Source organism: Theropithecus gelada, chromosome 1, assembly GCF_003255815.1.
Source record: "Theropithecus gelada isolate Dixy chromosome 1, Tgel_1.0, whole genome shotgun sequence".
Classification (NCBI taxonomy): Eukaryota; Metazoa; Chordata; class Mammalia; order Primates; family Cercopithecidae; genus Theropithecus; species Theropithecus gelada.
The window spans coordinates 31,048,506-31,066,417 of NC_037668.1; the positions used below are offsets into that span (position 1 = coordinate 31,048,506).

The window sequence follows — 17,912 nt, forward strand, 5'->3', positions numbered from 1 at the left end:
CGGCGGGAGGAACCCAGCCACGTCGTGTGCTGCGCAAGGAGCCGGTGGCAGGGGAGGGGAAAACGGAAAGACACAGAAGAGGGCAGGTGACAAGAGGCCACAGAGAGATGGCCTGTGTCTGGGCGGGGGGTGGGAATGGGCGGGAGGCAGTTGTGGGAGATGTGGGGCAGTGGAGGCCGTCAGAAGTGGGGATCACAGCTGTGACCTCATGGAGAGGGACAGGCCCCACAGCTGGGTTGGTGCCGGCCCCACTACCCAGGGCCAACCTGTGTGGCTGTAAAACTCTCAAGCCTGGAGTGTGTAGAAGGCAGCAGTGCCCTGACCTGGCCACCCACGAACCCCTCTGTCCACCCCATGCTGCGTGGCACAGGGCAGGCGTGGGGCCTCCAGCTGGAGCCTTGAGTGGTGGAACCTTGGTGGGGCTTTAAGGCCGACCTGTGTGTTTATGAAAATGCGTGGGGACCGGCTGCAGACACACAGACAACTCGGATGCACGGATGCGTGGATGACATGGACACCTAGATGACGACGCCCAGATGACGTGGACACCTAGACGACGTGGACGCACAGATGATGTGGACACCTAGACGACGTGGACACACGGACGTGGACACCTAGACGACGTGGACGCACAGATGACGTGGACACCTAGACGACGTGGACGCACGGATGACGTGGACACCTAGACGACGTGGACACATGGATGACGTGGACACTTAGATGACGTGGATGCACGGATGACGACACGCAGATGATGTGGACACACGGATGACATGGATGCACAGACGACGTGGACACACGAACAACTCAGATCCACAGACAACGTGGACGCACAGGTGACTCGGATGCTCGGATGACCGCTGCTGTGCCGCCATCCCAGGGCTCTCTGGGTGTTTCCTGTGATTTGCGCACCAGGAGCCTGGGAGTCCCACGCTGCCCCTGGGGCACTGCCTCCTGGGCCCGGCCCTGCATCTGGTGGCAGCCCAGGTGCTCACCAGTCATCACCCCAACAGTGCCGGGTGGTCTCAGGGACCTCCCCCGATCATTGCCAAACTGGCTCTGGGATGTTTCTGTGTGGCCAAAGCAGACCCCAGCGTGCTGTCCCCTTGGACGCCTCCAGGCCCTGCCCAGCACATGCAGGGCCCATCCATCCTGTGCCTGACCGTGCTCTGCCACGCAGGCCTTAGCCCAGCCCCCTAGCCCTGCTGCTGCTCCCCGCCCCACCCCTGCCACCTCCTCCAGGCCACCAGCATCCTGCCTGGCCCTATGGAGAGCAGTGTCCTCCTGTGTCCAAAAGTGTCTTCCTCCTCAGCCCCTTCACTCAGGCCTCATGGGGCCCCTCTGTGGCCCCCAGCACACAAGGCATGTGCCCACTACGGGGCCTTTGCATGGCTGTGCCCTCCCCAGGCTCCAGCCCTCAGCTCCCTCAGGCTGTTTCTCAGATGTCCCTTCAGAACTGGAGCCCTTGGGCCCCCAGCCCCATTGACACAGAGCAGGCCCCCTGTTGTATCTCAGGTCACTGTGGTCACAGCCACAGGGGCAGCACCTGTTATTGCCACAGTGTCCGACCTGGGGCCAGTGTGCACTCAAATGCACTGTTCTGAGAGGCCAGGGTGTCCATGCATGGGCTGGGTGCAGGGAGCAGCGGTGGGAAAAGGCATCAGGCCACCATGGGCCCCGACCTGGAGCCCACATTCCAGCTGCAGAGATGGGCACTGAAGGCTTTTGAGCAAGAAGAGGAGGCAACGCTGGCCCTTGGGGATGCTGTCAGGGAAACCGAGGCGACCTCGAGCTCTCGGAGCAGAGAACGGGCTGGGCCAGGGGCTGGAGGACGCTGAGCCAGCTCCAGCTGGGTCCTGCTCTGTTCCCGCCCTGCCACTTGTTTACAAAGCAGCCCAGGACTCAGGTGGAAAAATACCCCGTTTTCCACATTTTATCAGGAAGTGTTTCATACAAAGAATGTAGGTAACTGATGAAGGGGCCATCCTGTGTCCCCACAACCCTGCTGTGCACACACCACAGGTGACCCGCTCTGCCTAAGGGGACAGCCCTGGTCCCTCCGGCTCCTCCCCAGCACCGTCTCCACCCAGTGGCCTGGCCGTGGATGCTGCCGGTGGCCCCACTTTGAGACGGCCACAGCCCTGACACGTGTCCAGCCTGACGTGGAAGTTTGTCTATTTTGTGGAGTCCTAGTAGGTGCCACGTTAATAGAATGTATGTGAGCATTTCTTTGTAAGTTCCCAAAAGCCTATGAGGGTTTTTTCCATGATTCTGTTCCCAGTTTGGCTTTTGTTGTTGTGGCTGTTCTTGACCACCCCGGACCCCACAGTGGAGAGCGGGGGGTGCGCCCGGGAGCCTGGAGCCAAGGCCCAGCCCCTCCTGCTGTGCATTTTCCTGCCAAGCAGCACCTGAGATTCGGAAGCCGATGCCTATACAGGCAGAAACCCGCCAATTCTAGCTTGAATGACTGGAGGGTCCTGAGGATGGGGATCCCTGTGGTGCCAGCATGGGCAGGGTACATCTGGGGTGCTGCCCCCCACAGGCAGGGCACCAGGGACAGGCACAGCCACGCTGGGGGCATTTCTGGTCTTGGGATCCTTCTTGGCTCTTCCGGAGGGAAGGCGGCTGCTGGGTGCCCTGTAATCTGCCTGTGAGCTGGGCTGTTCTGCTTGGTCTGCAGGGGCTGGGGGCCTCGGAGAGCGACTGGGAGGCTGCATTCTTTTCACCAGCCGCACCCACCCAGCCCCATCCTGGCTGGCACTAAAGGGAGCAGAGCGACGTTACGTCCTCCCCTCAAGCCTGGTGAATGGTGGCTCCACGAGGCTGGGGTCAAATGGTGCCTATTGCTGACAGCTGGATCTCAGTCTTGCACAGGAGCACGCACCTGGCGGGGGGGCAGTGAATGAGTGTGGGAGGATGGGCTAGAGAACGAGCAAGGGAAGGGAAGGAGAGAGAGAAAGTGGGTTAGAGAGTGAGTGAGCCAGCGTATGAGTGAGTGAGTGGGAGTGGGTTAGAGAGCAAGGGAGGGAGTGAATGAGTGGGCTAGAGAGGGCCGGGCGCAGTGGCTCACGCCTGTAATCCCAGCACTTTGGGAGGCCAAGGCGGGCGGATCACGAGGGCAGGAGATCAAGACCATCCTGGCTAACACGTGAAACCCCGTCCCTACTAAAAATACAAAAAATTAGCCGGGCGTGGTGGCGGCGCCTGTAGTCCCAGCTACTCAGAAGGCTGAGGCGTGAACCTGGCGTGAACCTGGGAGGTGGAGCTGCAGTGAGCTGAGATTACGCCACTGCACTTCAGCCTGGGAGACAGAGCGAGACTCCATCTCAAAAAAAAAAACAACAAAATTAGCCGAGCATGGTGGTGGGCGCCTGTAGTCCCAGCTACTCAGGAGGCTAAGGCAGGAGAGTAGCGTGAACCAGGGAGTTGAAGGTTGCAATGAGCCAAGATCGCGCCACTGCTCTCCAGCCTGGGCAACAGAGCGAGGCTCCACCTCAAAAAGAAAAAAAAAGAGTGGGCTAGAGAGTGAGCGAGTGAATGAGTGAGTGGGATAGCAAGGGAGGGAGAGGGTGAGTCGGAGTGGGTTAGACAGTGAGGGAGGGAGAGGATGAATGTCTGTCTTGGTGCTGCTGTAACAATACCTGAGCCTGGGTTATTTCCGGGAAGCAGAGGTTGTTCCCAGCTGTGGAGGCTGGGAGTCCAGGGTCTTGGTGCCAGCAGGCTTGGTGTCTGGTGAGGCCAGATCTCTGCTTCCAAGAGGGTGCCCAAACACCGCATTCCCCGGAGGGGAGAGGGGAGGAAGGCCACGTGCCTTCATGGCAAAAGGCAGAGAGGAATCCATGCCCAAGCTGTCTTGACAGCTCCAGGAATCCGTCTGTGAGGGCAGGGCTCCCATCGGGCCCCACCTCCTACACTGTTGCTCTGGGGAATGAGTTTCTCACCGTGAATCTGGGGGGCACATTCAGACCCTATTGTGGGTGGGTGAGAGAGCATAGCTGTGTCACTGGGACAAGTGGCCATGAGTCAGGGGAACTGAGGGGCTTTCATTGTCCTCACCTGTGTGTGTTGTGGCACCTGTGCCAGGCACCAGCGTTCTGCCCTCCCTGGCACAGGTGCATCACCAAGGCCCAGTATGCAGCGGCCAGAAGTGAGCCTTGAGCCAAGGCCCAGGCCCACCTGCTGGGCATCTTCCTGCCAAGCAGCACCTGAGATTCTGAAGTCGATGCCTGGATAGGCAGAAACGGCCGGCAGGAGGCTCCTGACAGATGGATCGTGCAGTACCAGTGCAGGCAGGGTGCTGTAGGCAGGTCCTGCGCCTTTATGGTCAGGGTTCCAAGACGTCATGAGACGGCTTGTTCAGCCAGTTAGCGTTGGTGCCCCTCTCAACAAGGACCCCCAGGAAGGGGGTGGCCTCACAAGGGTGGCCGGGGGTCCCGCTCCATCCCACATGTGGCCAGCGTGGCCCACACTTCCGGCGTTCCTCTCAGCTCGACAACAATTTTTCTGACTTTGGAGATTTTCCAGGTTTTGTGTTGTAAGAAGAAACACTTGGCATTCAAATACTAGGCAGATTGAAATGCTGAGTTTCTTAGTGTTTCATTCTGTGATTCAAGTGCATGCAGAACACTCAATCTGGTAGGGACGATGCCCGCGCAGAGCTGACCCTTCTTGCCTTGTTTTTCCAAGCTGGAGAAGAAGCAGGCGCTGCCTCCATTCCAGCCACAGATCACGGACGACTACGGTCTGGACAACTTTGACACACAGTTCACCAGCGAGCCCGTGCAGCTGACCCCAGACGATGAGTAAGTCCCACTGGGTGCGGGAACCCCGGAGCACCCGCCCCCCGAGCAGCCCCATGGCAGGCCGGCACCTTGGGCGGCTGGTGACCCGGCCTGCCCTTGAGTCCTGGCCACCTGGCGTCCTCTCTCCGGTGGGCGTTCGGGGAGGATTCTTCTGCGAATGTGACTCCCCTCCCCAGAGGGAATGAACACAGGTCATCCCCCCGCCCCCTGCCACCTTTGCCCACAGGGATGCCATAAAGAGGATCGACCAGTCGGAGTTCGAAGGCTTCGAGTACATCAACCCATTACTGCTGTCCACCGAGGAGTCGGTGTGAGGCCGCTGCGTCTCTGTCGTGGACATGCGTGATTGACCCTTTAACTGTATCCTTAACCACCGCATATGCATGCCAGGCTGGGCACGGCTCCGAGGGCGGCCAGGGACAGACGCTTGCGCCGAGACCACGGAGGGAAGCGTCAGCAGGCGCTGCTGGGAGCAGAACGGTCCCTCACACCTGGGCCCGGGCAGGCCAGCTTCGTGCTGGAGGAACTTGCTGCTGAGCCTGTGTCGCGGTGGCCGCGGGGACCCTGCTGAGGGGCTGTCATGCAGTTTCCAAGGTGCACATTTTCCACGGAAACAGAACTCGATGCACTGACCTGCCCCGCCAGGAAAGGGAGCGTGTAGCGTCCTGAGGAATAAAAGTTCCGATGATGTGGAAGCCCCTCTGATGCCTTTTTTCCGTGAGTGGCGCCTGCCCCACGTCTCCGACGCAGCCACATGGAGGGGGGCAGATTAGGAGCCAGCAGGACACAGGTGGGGGCGGGAGTGTAAGTGCCTGTGGGGACACACGCAATCAAGAAGTGTACAAACTCGCACCGTTTCCTAAAGCCCGGTAAGTTCCTGTGGTTGTTCCTGCAGAGCGTGTGCCCAGCCGCTGTGGTCTCAGGGTGAAGTGACACCTTAAGCAGGTGGCGGCTGGGCCAGCCAGCTCACTGGACCGATGGGGAAGTTGGATCATAGAGATTCTAAAATGTGGCTCACCAAAGCACAGTAGACCAAAAAAGAGAAAAAGAAAATTGAAAACTAAATCTGCACAAATCCATTTCTGACCACACTAAGCAGTGCCTGCACGATCCCTCGTGCAACGCGTTTGACTTTTGGAAAATATTCTTACCTGTCACACAGTACTGAGAGTTAGGGAAAACTAACAGATGTATGTGTGACAGACCCCAGCCTTAAAGTTCAAAATGATGACCCTACAGACATCCGGAAACACAGGCAGTCCTCCCAGCAGCCCGGACCTTCCGCTCCCTCCTGCTCCCGGGGACACGCCTGCGCTCTCCGTCCTCCCACCCCTCCGGTGAAGGGACAGCTGCCCAGAGCCGAGGCTTCCTAGAGGCAGGTCTGCCGGCTGCCAGGGGTCAGGTGTGGCGGAGCCGTCTTCTGAGCTCTCTGGGAGAGGGGGTCGCACCACCTCGTGCCTCTGAGTGGGGCCTGGTGCACAGGTGTGGAAATTGCCACGCAGCCCTCTTGGCCAGGCGGAGACCCCAGGCCTCCATGACTCAGGGGCCGCTCCACCCCACCGTGCGGCTGGTGGCTTCGGGAGGAGATACGAAAACCTCAAGTTAGGAGGTTCGCGCCACGCCTTGCCTTGCCTCAAAGTCATACCCACCAGGTGAGCGAGGTCCACCCTACACTCAGGTTTCTCAGGGCACCGCTCCACGCCTGGCGCTGAGCACGACATGGTGGATTCACACCCGAGCCCCAGGTGCTGGGACAAGAACGGCGCTGGGCACACCCCGCCCCTCCCCCAGCTCAGGCTTCTGGGTGGAATGTGGAGATGGGTTCCAGCCACACTCCCAACCTTAGCCAGTGAGACTCTCCTCCAGACGGAAAGTTAGAAGCCCCAGGGCAGGGTCCAGGAGCCGACCTGGGTCTCACACAGGTGTCCCAGACCAGCGTGGGGATGTCCAGGTAGCGGGGCCCAGCCTGCAGCCGCTGAAGTCACACCTGCCGGGGGAGCAGGGCTGCTGGGACCCCACCTTGAGTGGGAGACCCCCAGTGTATCCCGGAAGTGGTTAACAAGCAAACTGCTTTCCATGAGCCTCCTTGATTTGTTAAATATTTAAGGCACTGAGCTAAATACTGCCGTGTTGCCAACAGCGTGCCGGTTACCAGTTGGGCTGTTCTTGTGAGTGACAATGTGAGTGACACTGTGCTCATCACAGGGGGGCTTTTCTATTCCGTCATTTGTTTTATAAATTAAAGTGAAGGATGTATTGAAGTGTGCTTTGAAAAATCCTGGTATTTGCCAATGGCTCCGGTCACAACGGTGTGTCTTTTGGAAGTGATTCCTAAACTCTGGGGACTTGGGGGCTGCACAGTGGGCCTGCGTGGGCGCGGTGCGGGGCAGCTGCCCATGGAGCCTGTGGCTGACCGGCTCTCCCGTGGATGACACCCTCAATGGCCAGGGTCATTCAAAGTCTTATACATCCATTAAAGACTTTAATGAAAATGCTTACATCATTATTATTAAAAGTAGGTGTTTTTGGCCGTGCACGGTGGCTCGCGCCTGTGATCCCAGCACTTTGGGAGGCTGAGGCGGGTGGATTACAAAGTCAGGAGATCGAGACCATCCTGGCTAACACGGTGAAACCCCGTCTCTACTAAAAATACAAAAAAAAAAAAAAAAAAAAATTAGCAAGGCATAGTGGCAGGCGCCTGTAGTCCCAGCTACTCGGGGAGGCTGAGGCAGGAGAATGGTGTGAACCTGGGAGGTGGAGCTTGCAGTGAGCCGAGACTGCATCACTGCACTCCAGCCTGGGCTAGAGAGCGAGACTCCGTCTCAAAAAAAAAAAGTAGGTGTTTCCAAGAAGCAAACGTTTTTCAAGCCATTTTCTTTTTTTTTTTTTTTTTTTAGACAGAGTCTCGCCCAGGCTGGAGTGCAGTCGCGAGATCTCAGCGCACTGCAACCTCCACCTCCCAGATTTAAGCGATTCTCCTGCCTCAGCCTCTGCAGTAGCTGGGATTACAGGCATCTGCCCCACACCCGGCTAATTTTTGTATTTTTAGTTTCTCCATGTTTGCCAGGCTGGTCTCGAGCTCCTGACCTCAGGTGATCCCGCCTGCCTCGGCCTTTCAAAGTTCTGGGATTACAGGCGTGAGCCACTGAGCCCAGCATGAAGCCATTTTCTTAAGTAGGCCTATATCAGGGCCGTTTTGGGCTCCCAGCAAAATGAGCAGAAGGTGCAGCACAGAGTCCCCATGCCCTGCCCACCACAGGGCACGCTGCTGACAGCTGCTGGGCCTGCCCTTGTCATCACCCCACGGCCAGAGTTCCCGCCGAGCTCGCCAGAGGCTGTCAGTCCCGTGGGTGTGGACAGGCGCGTGACTAGATTCACCACTGTGGGGCCATGCAGGGAAGGCCACGCCCCAGAGACCTCGGTTCTGCCTGTGCCTTCCTAGCCCCTGCACCCTCTGATGTTTTAGGTCCTCACAGTGTTGCCTTTTCCAGGACATGCTAGGGTTGGAATCACAGAGTGTAGCATTTTCTTTCCCTTAGTGATCTGCATTTATGGCTCCATGTTTGTCGCAGCCTATCCGCAGCCATCATTGAAAGGAAAATACAGACATCTGGGTGTTCATCTTGGTTTTCACACCACGTCTGCCCCCAGGTCTGTTCCCTCGGCCACCACAGACGGGTCAGGGCTGAGCCCGCAGAGCGCGGCTCTCCAGAACCTGGGGGCTGAACAGCAGTGGACAGGAAGCGTCCTGAAGATGCTGCTCCCCGTGCTCCACTCGCACCGTGAGCCCGCACAGACAGTGGCTGACAGGTCTGGGTGAACCAGATGCCCACTGCTGCTGTCCTTCCTCAGAAACTCCTGGTTTCAGGAGAAGCTGCCTCAAAGCCCTGGCGGGTGATGAGGCCCTGGAGCCCCACACCACAGGGAGTCTCCACTCCCAGAGCCCTAACAAATGACCACAGACCCGGGGCTTCAGCCAGACTCCTTGACTCCAGAGGAGGGCCCTCTTCCGGCCTGTGTCCCACACGGTGGAAGAAGCAAGGGAACTCCCCGGGGTCTCCACTACGGGGCACTAATCCCATCAAGAGGTGCTGGCCCGACCTCCTGGCCTGGCAGAGGCCTCGCCTTATGGTGAGAATTTCAACCTAGGGATTGAGGAGTTCCAGGCCCACAGCCCGCAGCACGTGGTGGCAGGAGCCTTCCTTTTTCATAACTAGCTGCAGCTGCAAGTTCATTTTGGGGAATTAAAACACGACCAATGGCAGGGCGCAGTGGCTCACACCTGTAATCCCAGCACTTTGGGAGGCTGAGGTGGGCAGATCACAAGGTTAGGAGATTGAGACCATCCTGGCTAACACAGTGAAACTCTGTGTCCACTGAAAACACAAAAAATTAGCCAGGCGTGGTGGCACATGCCCATAATCCCAGCTACTCAGGAGGCTGAGGCAGGAGAATCACTTGAAACCAGGAGGCGGAGGTTGCAGTGAGCTGAGATCGTGCCACTGCACTCCAGCCTGGGTGACAGAGCAAGACTCCATCTCAAATAAATAAATAAATAAATAAAGGCCAGGCACGGTGGCTCACACCTGTAATCCCAGCACTTAGGGAGGCCGAGGCAGGCAGATCACGAGATCAGGAGACCGAGACCATCCTGGCTAACACAGTGAAATACAAAAAAATTAGCCGGGCATGGTGGCGGGCGCCTGTAGTGCCAGCTACTCGGGAGGCTGAGGCAGGAGAATCGCTTGAAACCGGGAGGCAGACGTTGCGTGAGCTGGGATCCTGCCACTGCACTCCAGCCTGTGCAACAGAGCAAGACTCCATATGGCTAACACGGTGAAACCCCATCTCTACTAAAAAATACAAAAAACTAGCCGGGCGCGGTGGCGGGCGCCTGTAGTCCCAACTACTCGGGAGGCTGAGGCAGGAGAATGGCGTGAACCCGGGAGGCGGAGCTTGCAGTGAGCTGAGATCCGGCCACTGCACTCCAGCCTGGGCGGCAGAGCGAGACTCCGTCTCAAAAAAAAAAAAAAAAAAAGGCCGGGCGTGGTGGCTCAAGCCTGTAATCCCAGCACTTTGGGAGGCCGAGACGGGCGGATCACAAGGTCAGGAGATCAAGACCATCCTGGCTAACACGCTGAAACCCCGTCTCTACTAAAAATACAAAAAACTAGCCGGGCGAGGTGGCGGGCGCCTATAGTCCCAGCTACTCGGGAGGCTGAGGCAGAAGAATGGCATAAACCCAGGAGGCGGAGCTTGCAGTGAGCTGAGATCCGGCCACTGTACTCCAGCCTGGGCAGCAGAGCAAGACTCCATCTCCAAAAAAAAAAAAAAAAAGCCAGGTGCAGTGGCTCACACCTGTAATGCCAGCACTTTGGGAGGCTGAGGTGGGCAGATTACGAGGTCAGGAGATCAAGACCATCCCGGCTAACATGGTGAAACCCTGTCTCTATTAAAAATACAAAATTTAGCCAGGCATGGTAGCGCATACCTGTAATCCCAGCTACTCAGGAAGCTGAGGCAAGAGAATCGCTTGAACCCGGGAGGCGGAGGTTGCAGTGAGCCAAGATCGCACCACTGCACTCCAGACTGGGTGACAGAGCAAGACTCCATCTTAAAAAATGAAAAAATCGTGGTGGCTCAAGCCTGTAATCCCAGCACTTTGGGAGGCCAAGACGAGCAGATCACGAGGTCAGGAGATCAAGACCATCCTGGCTAACACAGTGAAATCCCGTCTCTACTAAAAAATACAAAAAACTAGCCGGGCGCAGTGGCGGCGCCTGTAGTCCCAGCTACTTGGGAGGCTGAGGCAGGAGAATGGCGTAAACCCGGGAGGCGGAGCTTGCAGTGAGCTGAGAGAGCTGAGATCCGGCCACTGCATCCCAGCCTGGGCAACAGAGTGAGACTCCGTCTCAAAAAAAAAAAAACAAAAAACAAAAAAACGCAACCAGCTGGGTGCAGTGACTCATGCCTGTAATCGCAGCACTTTGGGAGGCCAAGGTGGGCGGATCACAAGGTCAGGAGATTGAGACCATCCTGGCTAACACGGTGAAACCCTGTGTCTACTAAAAAAATACAAAAAAATTAGCTGGGCATGGTGGCGGTGCCTGTAGTCCCAGCTACTCGGGAGGCTGAGGCAGGAGAATGGCGTGAACCTGGGAGGCGGAGCTTGCAGTGAGCCGAGACCACACCACTGCACTCCAGCCTGGGTGACAGAGTGAGACTCTGTCTCAAAAACAACAACAACAAAAAACGCAACCAGAGGCTGGGGCCGGTGACTCACGCCTATAATCCCAGCACTTCAGGAAGCCAAGGCGGGAGGATTGCTCAGGCCCAGGAGTTCAAGACCAACCTAGGCAACATGGCAAGACCCCTCCATCTGTACAAAAAGTACTAAAAGTAGCTGTGTGTGGTGACACGCACCTGTAGTCCCAGCTACTCAGGAGGCTGAGGTGGGAGGATCATCAAGCCCAGGAGCCTGAGGCTGCAATGAGCCGTGACTGCACCACCGCACTCCAGCCTGGGCGACAGAGCGAGACCCTGTCCCAAAAAAAAAGACAAAACCGTGACTGCACGTGAGCGAACCAGGCCTGTCCACAAAGTTAGGAAAGCGAGCGGCCCTCAGCCCGTCCGCCGTCCCCCACGGGGCGCCAGGTGAAAGGGGTCAGCTTACCCGCCTGGGGCTGTGTCCGGTTCTGATTTCACTGCAGTGAATCTGCCCTAAACCAAACGTCAGAAAGAAAAACACAGATGTTCCATCACAACACGAAGAGAGACAGAGACAGGCACCCGCCCTGCTTTAATGCACAAGCTGGAGAGCTGAGAGGAGGGGCTTCTGCAGGGGGAGGGCGCGTCCGGGCGCCGCACACTGCGCAGGGCTCCCTGGATGGTGCTCACCACATCACGTCTTCTGTGCTTTCCGCCAAGCACTGGGCCAGGTGGCTGTCAACATCCAGCTGGGTCAGCCTGCAAGGGAGCAGCCGCACTCACTCACGGCCCCATCAGCCCAACTGGAGCGGCCGGACACGACCATCACCGGCCTGGCCAAGGTGTGGCCCTGGAAGCCAGGACAGTCGACTTCCGGCCATGACCCCCCGAGGGCGCCATAGCTGGCGTGCTCAGCAGAGCCAACGGGGACGACGTCCCGGGGCTGAGTGGGCGGCTTCAACCTAGACTCGGGCCTAGATCTTGCTGGAGGCCAAGTGGCCGGTGTCCCATCAGAGTGACCATCCCTCACACACCACTGCTGGGGGATACACCCCCACTGAGCGGCCAAGTCCACAGAAACATGTCCCCGTGTCCACCTGTCAGCCACACCGCCCTCGCTCCCCGACAGCCTCTGCCCTCAGACCAGTCCACGGAGCGCCGGTCTGCCCTTGGGCTCTGCCGTGTCCCTTCCTGTGGCTCCTGTGCCCCACCTGTATGGACACTGCAACCCTCAAGTCCCCCTCTCCAGACCATAGCTGGACCCCCACTCCCGGGGCCAGCTCCAGCAGCCATCAGCTGCCTCCTCACTCTGGCAGAGCCCACCCAGTGCCTTCTGAAGCCCCCGAGGGTCCCGCAGTCAGACTTTCCGGCTTCTGCCCATCCTGGGAACCAGCCCCTCCCTCCACAAGCTTTCTCTAAGGCTGCCAGAAGGTCTTAAGATGTGAACCGAGGTCATCTTGTCCCAGGGTTTCCAGGCAGTGTCCCTTGGGTGGGGTCCCTCTGAGATGCCTTCAGACCCCTGCCTGCAGCGGAAGAGCTTTGTCCCGGCCTCATCTGCCCCGTCTGTGAGGCTTCGGCTACTGAGCAGACACATCCAGGCCCTGCAGTGTGGAGGGGCCAACCCGACTGCAGGACAGTGGGGGCTCAGCCTAGAAGCCTCTGGTGGCTTCTGCGTGTGGGCAGGGGAGCAGGGCTGCTGGGTGGGCTGGCATCTGGCAGTGGGAGGGACCTCAGGGCCGTTAAAATCCCAACGACCAGCCGGGCGCGGCGCTCACACCTGTAATCCCAGCACTTTGGGAGGCCGAGGCGGGCGGATCACCTGAGGTCAGTTCAAGACCAGCCTGACCAACATGGTGAAACCCCGTCTCTACTAAAAATACAAAAATTAGCCAGGCGTGGTGGCGCCTGTAATCCCAGCTACTCAGGAGACTGAGGCAGGAGGAGAATCGCTTGAACCCAGGAGGCAGATGTTGCAATGAGCCAAGATCATGCCATTGCACACTGCACTCCAGCCTGGGTGATAGAGCGAGACTCCTTCTCAAAAACAAACCAACCAACCAAACCCAATGACCAACCCAGGGCCTCACCGCATCAACAGAGACAAAACACAGCTCCAGCTCTCAGCACCCTCACCAGGTGCCCGGCTTCCCATCCACCCACGTGACCCGCAGGTGTCTGAAAATGCACAAAATGTCCACATAGGACCACAAGAGGACCTTAAAGACACAAAGAACGTTCTACATAGTTTGTCAAATCCAGCATTTGACAGTTCTCTGGGTGACCCAGAGAACACCAAGGACGCGAGAAAGGGGAGGCCTGCCGGCAGCTCCACTCCTCAGACCCGCCTCTGCCAGGGCTCCGGGCTCAGCAGGCGTCTGTGCGGGACAGGGCGACGGTTCAAGGCCAAGTCCAGCTGTTAGACCAGACCCTCCAAGCCAGGCGGCCTCCCTGCTGGGGTCCTGTCCGGTCATGAGTCCCAGGGCATCCCAGAATGGCCATGCAAACCCTTGTTCCCAAAGACACGGGGCTTGTCTCCCAGCTAGCCTGCCCATGCCATGGCCACAGCCTCGGGTGAGTTCCGTTCCAAAGTACTGGCTCTCCCTTACAATCAAGTGTTCGAATGTGCTTGAAGCATTCCAGTCACACCAAGGCCTGGACCTGACTTCACTGACGCCTACTGCGGAAGAATCGAGGCAGTCTGCCAAGCTTTCGGCAACTGCTTAAAAAGCTCAAAACGGCAACTCTTTCCTCGTGAACGTCCCCGTCTTCAGGAGTCTTTTTTTAGACGATCTGGAAAAGCAGGCGATCCAAAGACAAAAGCGCCTACCCGGGGGGCAGGGGGCAGCGTCCTGATGGCGAGGCTCTCTGAGCTTCAGCCAAGAACGTGGATTTCTACCAGGGCTCCCAACGGCACCTTCCGTCTGTGGACTTTTTTTTTTTTTTTTTAGATTCAGGATCTCACTCTGTCGCCCAGGCAGGAGTGCAGTGGTGCAATCATAGTTCACTGCAGCCTCCAATTCCTGGCTCAAGAAGTCCTCCCACTTCAGCCTCCAGAGGAGCTGGGACCACAGGCACAGGTGCCACTATGCCCAGGCGTCTAGAGATGGGATCTTGCTATGTTGCCCAGGCTGGTCTCAAACTTCTGGGCTCCAGCAACCCACCTGCCTCAGCCTCCCAAAGTGCTGGGATTACAGGTGTGAGCCACCACGCCCAGCCCCCGGGATTTCTTTTTTTTTTTTTTTGAGACTGAGTCTGGCTCTGTCGCCCAGGCTGGAGTGCGGTGGCCGGATCTCAGCTCACTGCAAGCTCCGCCTCCCGGGTTCACGCCATTCTCCTGCCTCAGCCTCCCGAGTAGCTGGGACCACAGGCGCCCGCCACTTCGCCCGGCTAGTTTTTGTATTTTCTAGTAGAGACGGGGTTTCACCGTGTTAGCCAGGATGGTCTCGATCTCCTGACCTCGTGATCCGCCCGTCTCGGCCTCCCAAAGTGCTGGGATTACAGGCTTGAGCCACCGCGCCCGGCCGGGATTTCTTTTGATGGGCAGGAATCAAGAAGTCTTCACAATTAAAAAAAAATCCCCTGCCTCAGCAGAATCAGCGTGTGGGACAGCACCGTAGTTCACGACAATCACAAAGCGCCAGTGTGGGACAGCACCGTAGTTCACGACAATCACAAAGCGACAACCCAAGGAAGAGGCGTGTGCAGTGACGGCTGGGCCTGGATATGTTTTTGAAAAATGCTCTGCTCCTGCTGCAGGCTCTGGGCACTGCCAGGAGGGCGGGGGCACTTTGCCCTGGGCCCTGGCCCTTGCACTGCTCACCCACCAAGCCCCACGTATGTGTCACCAGGCCCCTCCCTGTGCTGTCCATGTGTGATGTGGAGGTGCGGTGCTGGGGGTGCCGTGGGGCTCACCCCAACCTCAGGCCCTGAAGGGCTTGCTTCCATAAAGTGCCCTGTTTTGGAGGAGCCTGTTTCCAGGGCATTTCTTCTCTCTGGATGAGTACTGGCTCGCCTAAAGAACTGCCTGTACAGGTTTTCTGCTGCAGGTTTTGATAACTAATTCAGTCGTTTTGTGCTTTTCTTTTTTTTTTTTTTTTTGAGACGGAGTCTCGCTCTGTCGCCCAGGCTGGAGTGCAGTGGCCGGATCTCAGCTCACTGCAAGCTCCGCCTCCCAGGTTCACGCCATTCTCCTGCCTCGGCCTCCCGAGTAGCTGGGACTACAGGCGCCCACCACAACACATGGCTAATTCTTTGTATTTTTTAGTAGAGACGGGGTTTCACCGTGTTAGCCAGGATAGTCTCGATCTCCTGACCTCGTGATCCGCCCGCCTCAGCCTCCCAAAGAGCTAGGATTACAGGCTTGAGCCACCGCGCCCGGCCTTTTGTTGTTGCTGTTGTTGTTGTTGTTGTTGGCTGCTAACTTTGGACTCCGGTCCCTTCACATTCCCAAGCTGTTTTGGCTTCTAGAAGACCAGGGGCATCAGGCATGACTGAAGGACCCGGTCTCCTGGCCACGTGAGATCTGAAACCTGCCGCCCATTAACTCAACCAAAAGTTACGAACCAGCATCATTCACACGGCGCCGGCCCCAGGTGCCTGCTCAGGAGGCCAAGGGCCCCGAGGTCGCCAGACACGAGCCCAGGCACTGGGCAGTTTGGGCTATCTTCTTAGTAAAACTGGGTTCCATTCCCCTTTACTTAAAAATATATATGTAAGTATACAGTGGGCTTCAAAAATAAGAAAAAGCATCTCCAGACAAAAAAAATGATCTTCATTTTTAAAACCCATGACCCACTCTGGGGAAGGTGTTCCCGTGCTCTGGGCCTGGGGACGCCGGTGCCACCAGCTTCCAAGATGGCCAGGTGGACCGGGGCCAGTGCTCCCCAGCCTGCCTACTGCGCTGTCTGTGGGCCCCCAGAGCACGGAAAGCAGGGGGACCCCAGACCTGTGACAGACAGCCACCCGGACATGCCAGGCCACAGCACTGGGCCACGTTTCCACGTGCGAAACAGGGCTTTCAAAGCCAGCGCTGAGCTCGGCCACCTCTTGACCTTCTGAACGGCTGTGGTTTCCAAACACGGATGGATAACCGGGCGGGGCACAGGGTGGCCCACTCACCTGGGGCCGAACTCTTTCTGGCACATGGGGCAGCGGCGCAGGGCGGCACCCTCCACGGACAGCTGCTGCTCCACCCTGGGGGCCCTGCAGGGATCAGGTGCCGGGCGCTGGGGCAGGGACCTGGCGGGGGACTCCAGGTGCCCTCCTGCCCCGCGAAGCAGCCGGTAGGAGCGGCCCGGGCTCCACAGGTCTGGCGGAAAGGGCGTCCAGGAAAAGGTCTTGGGTCCGACAGTGAAGGCTTCAGTGGGCTCTGGGCCGCACCTGGGCTCCTGCAACATGGAGTTGTTGGGCCTCGCCCAGCGGCGGCTCTCACCCTGGAAACCCCTCCCCCGCTGCCATGGGCCCGGTGGGCACACCTGTCCAGGGAAGGAGGGCAGTGGAGGCACCTCGTGGTCCAGGGTGAGCTCTGGGCTCACCGTGCGCAGCAGCTCGGCCCAGAGCCGCTCCCGCTCATCACCCCCCAGGAGAAACCAGGGGCGGCCGCCAGAAGGCCTGGGGCGGACAGAAAAAGGAGACGGGGTACTCAGCCGGGGAAACGCTATGGTGGGGGGGACCTGGGAGGGCCTGGGGCAGACACAGCGGGGAGATGGGGGGTACCAGAGGGAAATTCGATGGTGGGGGAGGTGGGGGGCAGGGTTGGGGGAAGGGCTGCTGGGGCAGACAGTGAGGAGACAAGGGGTACTGGGGGCGGGGGGGGCGGGTGAAAATGTGGGGTCCTCAGCGGGATGAGGCGATGGCTGGGGAGATTGTGGAGGGCCTGCGGAAGATAGAGTGGGTAGATGGGGGGTGCTCAGGGGAGACGCGATGATGGGAGAGGCGCGGGAGGGCCTGGGGCGGCGCGAGGGAAGCTCGGGGGAAGCTCGGCATGGGGTGGGGGGCTCAAGGCGGGCGCTGAATGGCGATGCGGGGTGGGGCGACGGGCGTGGGGGGTAGGCCCGGGGGCGGGAAGCCCTCCCCAGGGGGAGAAGAGAGCAGGAGGCCCGCGGGGGCGCCGGGAAGCACGTGGCAGCGGGAAAACCGACCGCGCCCCCGCCCGGCCCTCGGCCTCACCCGCCCGCTGGGGGCGGCCTCCGGCGGCTCAGCCCCAGCCGCGGCCTCCGCGCCGCTTCCATCCGAGCCCGCGCGCCGGGCGGAAGTGAGCGCAGGCCCCGCCCCCGCCCCCGCCCCCGCCCCGCCCCCAGACCGCTGCAGTGAGGCCGCCCCCCCCCCCGAGCCACTCGGAACCCCAGGGGCCCTGATCCCAGCCTGTAGGGAAACTGAGGCCAGGGTTCCTTCGTCCTGCACCGCAGAGGGGGGCCTGGCGTGAGGGTGGGGGGCCCAGGCGTGTGGGGCGGGAGGTCAGCTGGGGGAGCCCCGCCCGTGTCCCCTTTCCCGTCCAGGCAGCCCCGGGCCGGAGCCCCCTCCGTTACCCCGATGGCTGCCCGCCCCGCCCCGCCCCGCCCCGCCCCGCCCCGCCCCGGCCCTGCCTCCTCCCGGCTGCACCCAACAGCTCCCGCCCCCGTTTCCGGCTCTGAGGAGCCGCCTCTCCTCCCAGGACCACTCCAGGAGTAAATAAAGCTTGAAATCCGCCGTCGCCGCCACCGTTTCTTTACAAAAGGCGTAGAACTCAAGCTCCTTAACCAAGAAACAAGAAGCTAAGTGACAAAGTCCGGGTGGCTCACTTGGGCCTCAGGGGCCTGGGCCAGGGCTCTGGGGGCAGCTGAGGGGCTTGCCTGCCTGGACCCTGGGCTCTGCGACCTCAAAGTCCGCCACGTGGTGGCAGCAGACGCCCAGGCACCCTCGTGC

At 59.2% G+C, this 17,912-nt stretch overlaps 2 protein-coding genes and 1 pseudogene across 9 annotated transcripts in view; 1 reads left to right on the forward strand and 2 right to left on the reverse strand.

Moving 5' to 3' along the window:
• The window catches only part of PRKCZ (protein kinase C zeta), a 144,105-nt gene extending 138,613 nt beyond the window's left edge, over positions 1–5,492 (forward strand). Inside the window, exons 13-14 of the mRNA XM_025381589.1 lie at positions 4,687–4,802; positions 5,029–5,492. Coding sequence (XP_025237374.1) covers positions 4,687–4,802; positions 5,029–5,116 — 204 coding nt within the window. The 3' untranslated portion in view covers positions 5,117–5,492. The remainder of the gene's footprint in view (positions 1–4,686; positions 4,803–5,028) is intronic.
• Positions 4,564–6,577, reverse strand: LOC112628999 (annotated as a pseudogene). Its single transcript, XR_003120515.1, has 2 exons — positions 6,133–6,577; positions 4,564–5,614 (listed from the first exon to the last, which is right to left on the reverse strand). The product of XR_003120515.1 is annotated as an uncharacterized LOC112628999 (transcript).
• On the reverse strand, positions 4,564–17,261 carry LOC112628972 (Fanconi anemia core complex-associated protein 20). Of its 7 annotated transcripts, none has more exons than XM_025392365.1 (5): positions 17,178–17,261; positions 16,484–16,619; positions 16,128–16,396; positions 11,700–11,768; positions 6,572–7,282 (listed from the first exon to the last, which is right to left on the reverse strand). In XM_025392365.1, exons 1-5 carry the CDS (start codon positions 17,237–17,239, stop codon positions 7,276–7,278), a joined length of 543 nt encoding a protein of 180 aa, XP_025248150.1. In that variant the 5' UTR covers positions 17,240–17,261; the 3' UTR covers positions 6,572–7,275. The 7 variants fall into 7 exon arrangements, 6 of the variants coding, with proteins under 6 accessions (XP_025248166.1, XP_025248150.1, XP_025248143.1 ...); XM_025392358.1 differs by lacking the exon at positions 6,572–7,282 and adding an exon at positions 11,067–11,522 and having other exon boundaries at positions 17,178–17,260; XR_003120512.1 differs by lacking the exons at positions 6,572–7,282; positions 11,700–11,768 and adding exons at positions 13,209–14,180; positions 15,345–15,472 and having other exon boundaries at positions 17,178–17,260.
• Between the last annotated feature and the right edge of the window lie 651 nt (positions 17,262–17,912).

Excerpts from the sequence above, each read along its gene's own strand:
- LOC112628972 (XM_025392351.1), bottom strand. The coding sequence starts at position 17,239 with ATGGAAGCGGCGCGGAGGCCGCGGCTGGGGCTGAGCCGCCGGAGGCCG. Across the intron at positions 16,620-17,177 it reads AGGCCGCCCCCAGCGGGCGG|GCCTTCTGGCGGCCGCCCCT; the intron begins GTGAGGCCGAGG and ends TGTCCGCCCCAG. Across the intron at positions 11,769-16,127 it reads CAGAAAGAGTTCGGCCCCAG|GCTGACCCAGCTGGATGTTG; the intron begins GTGAGTGGGCCA and ends GCTCCCTTGCAG.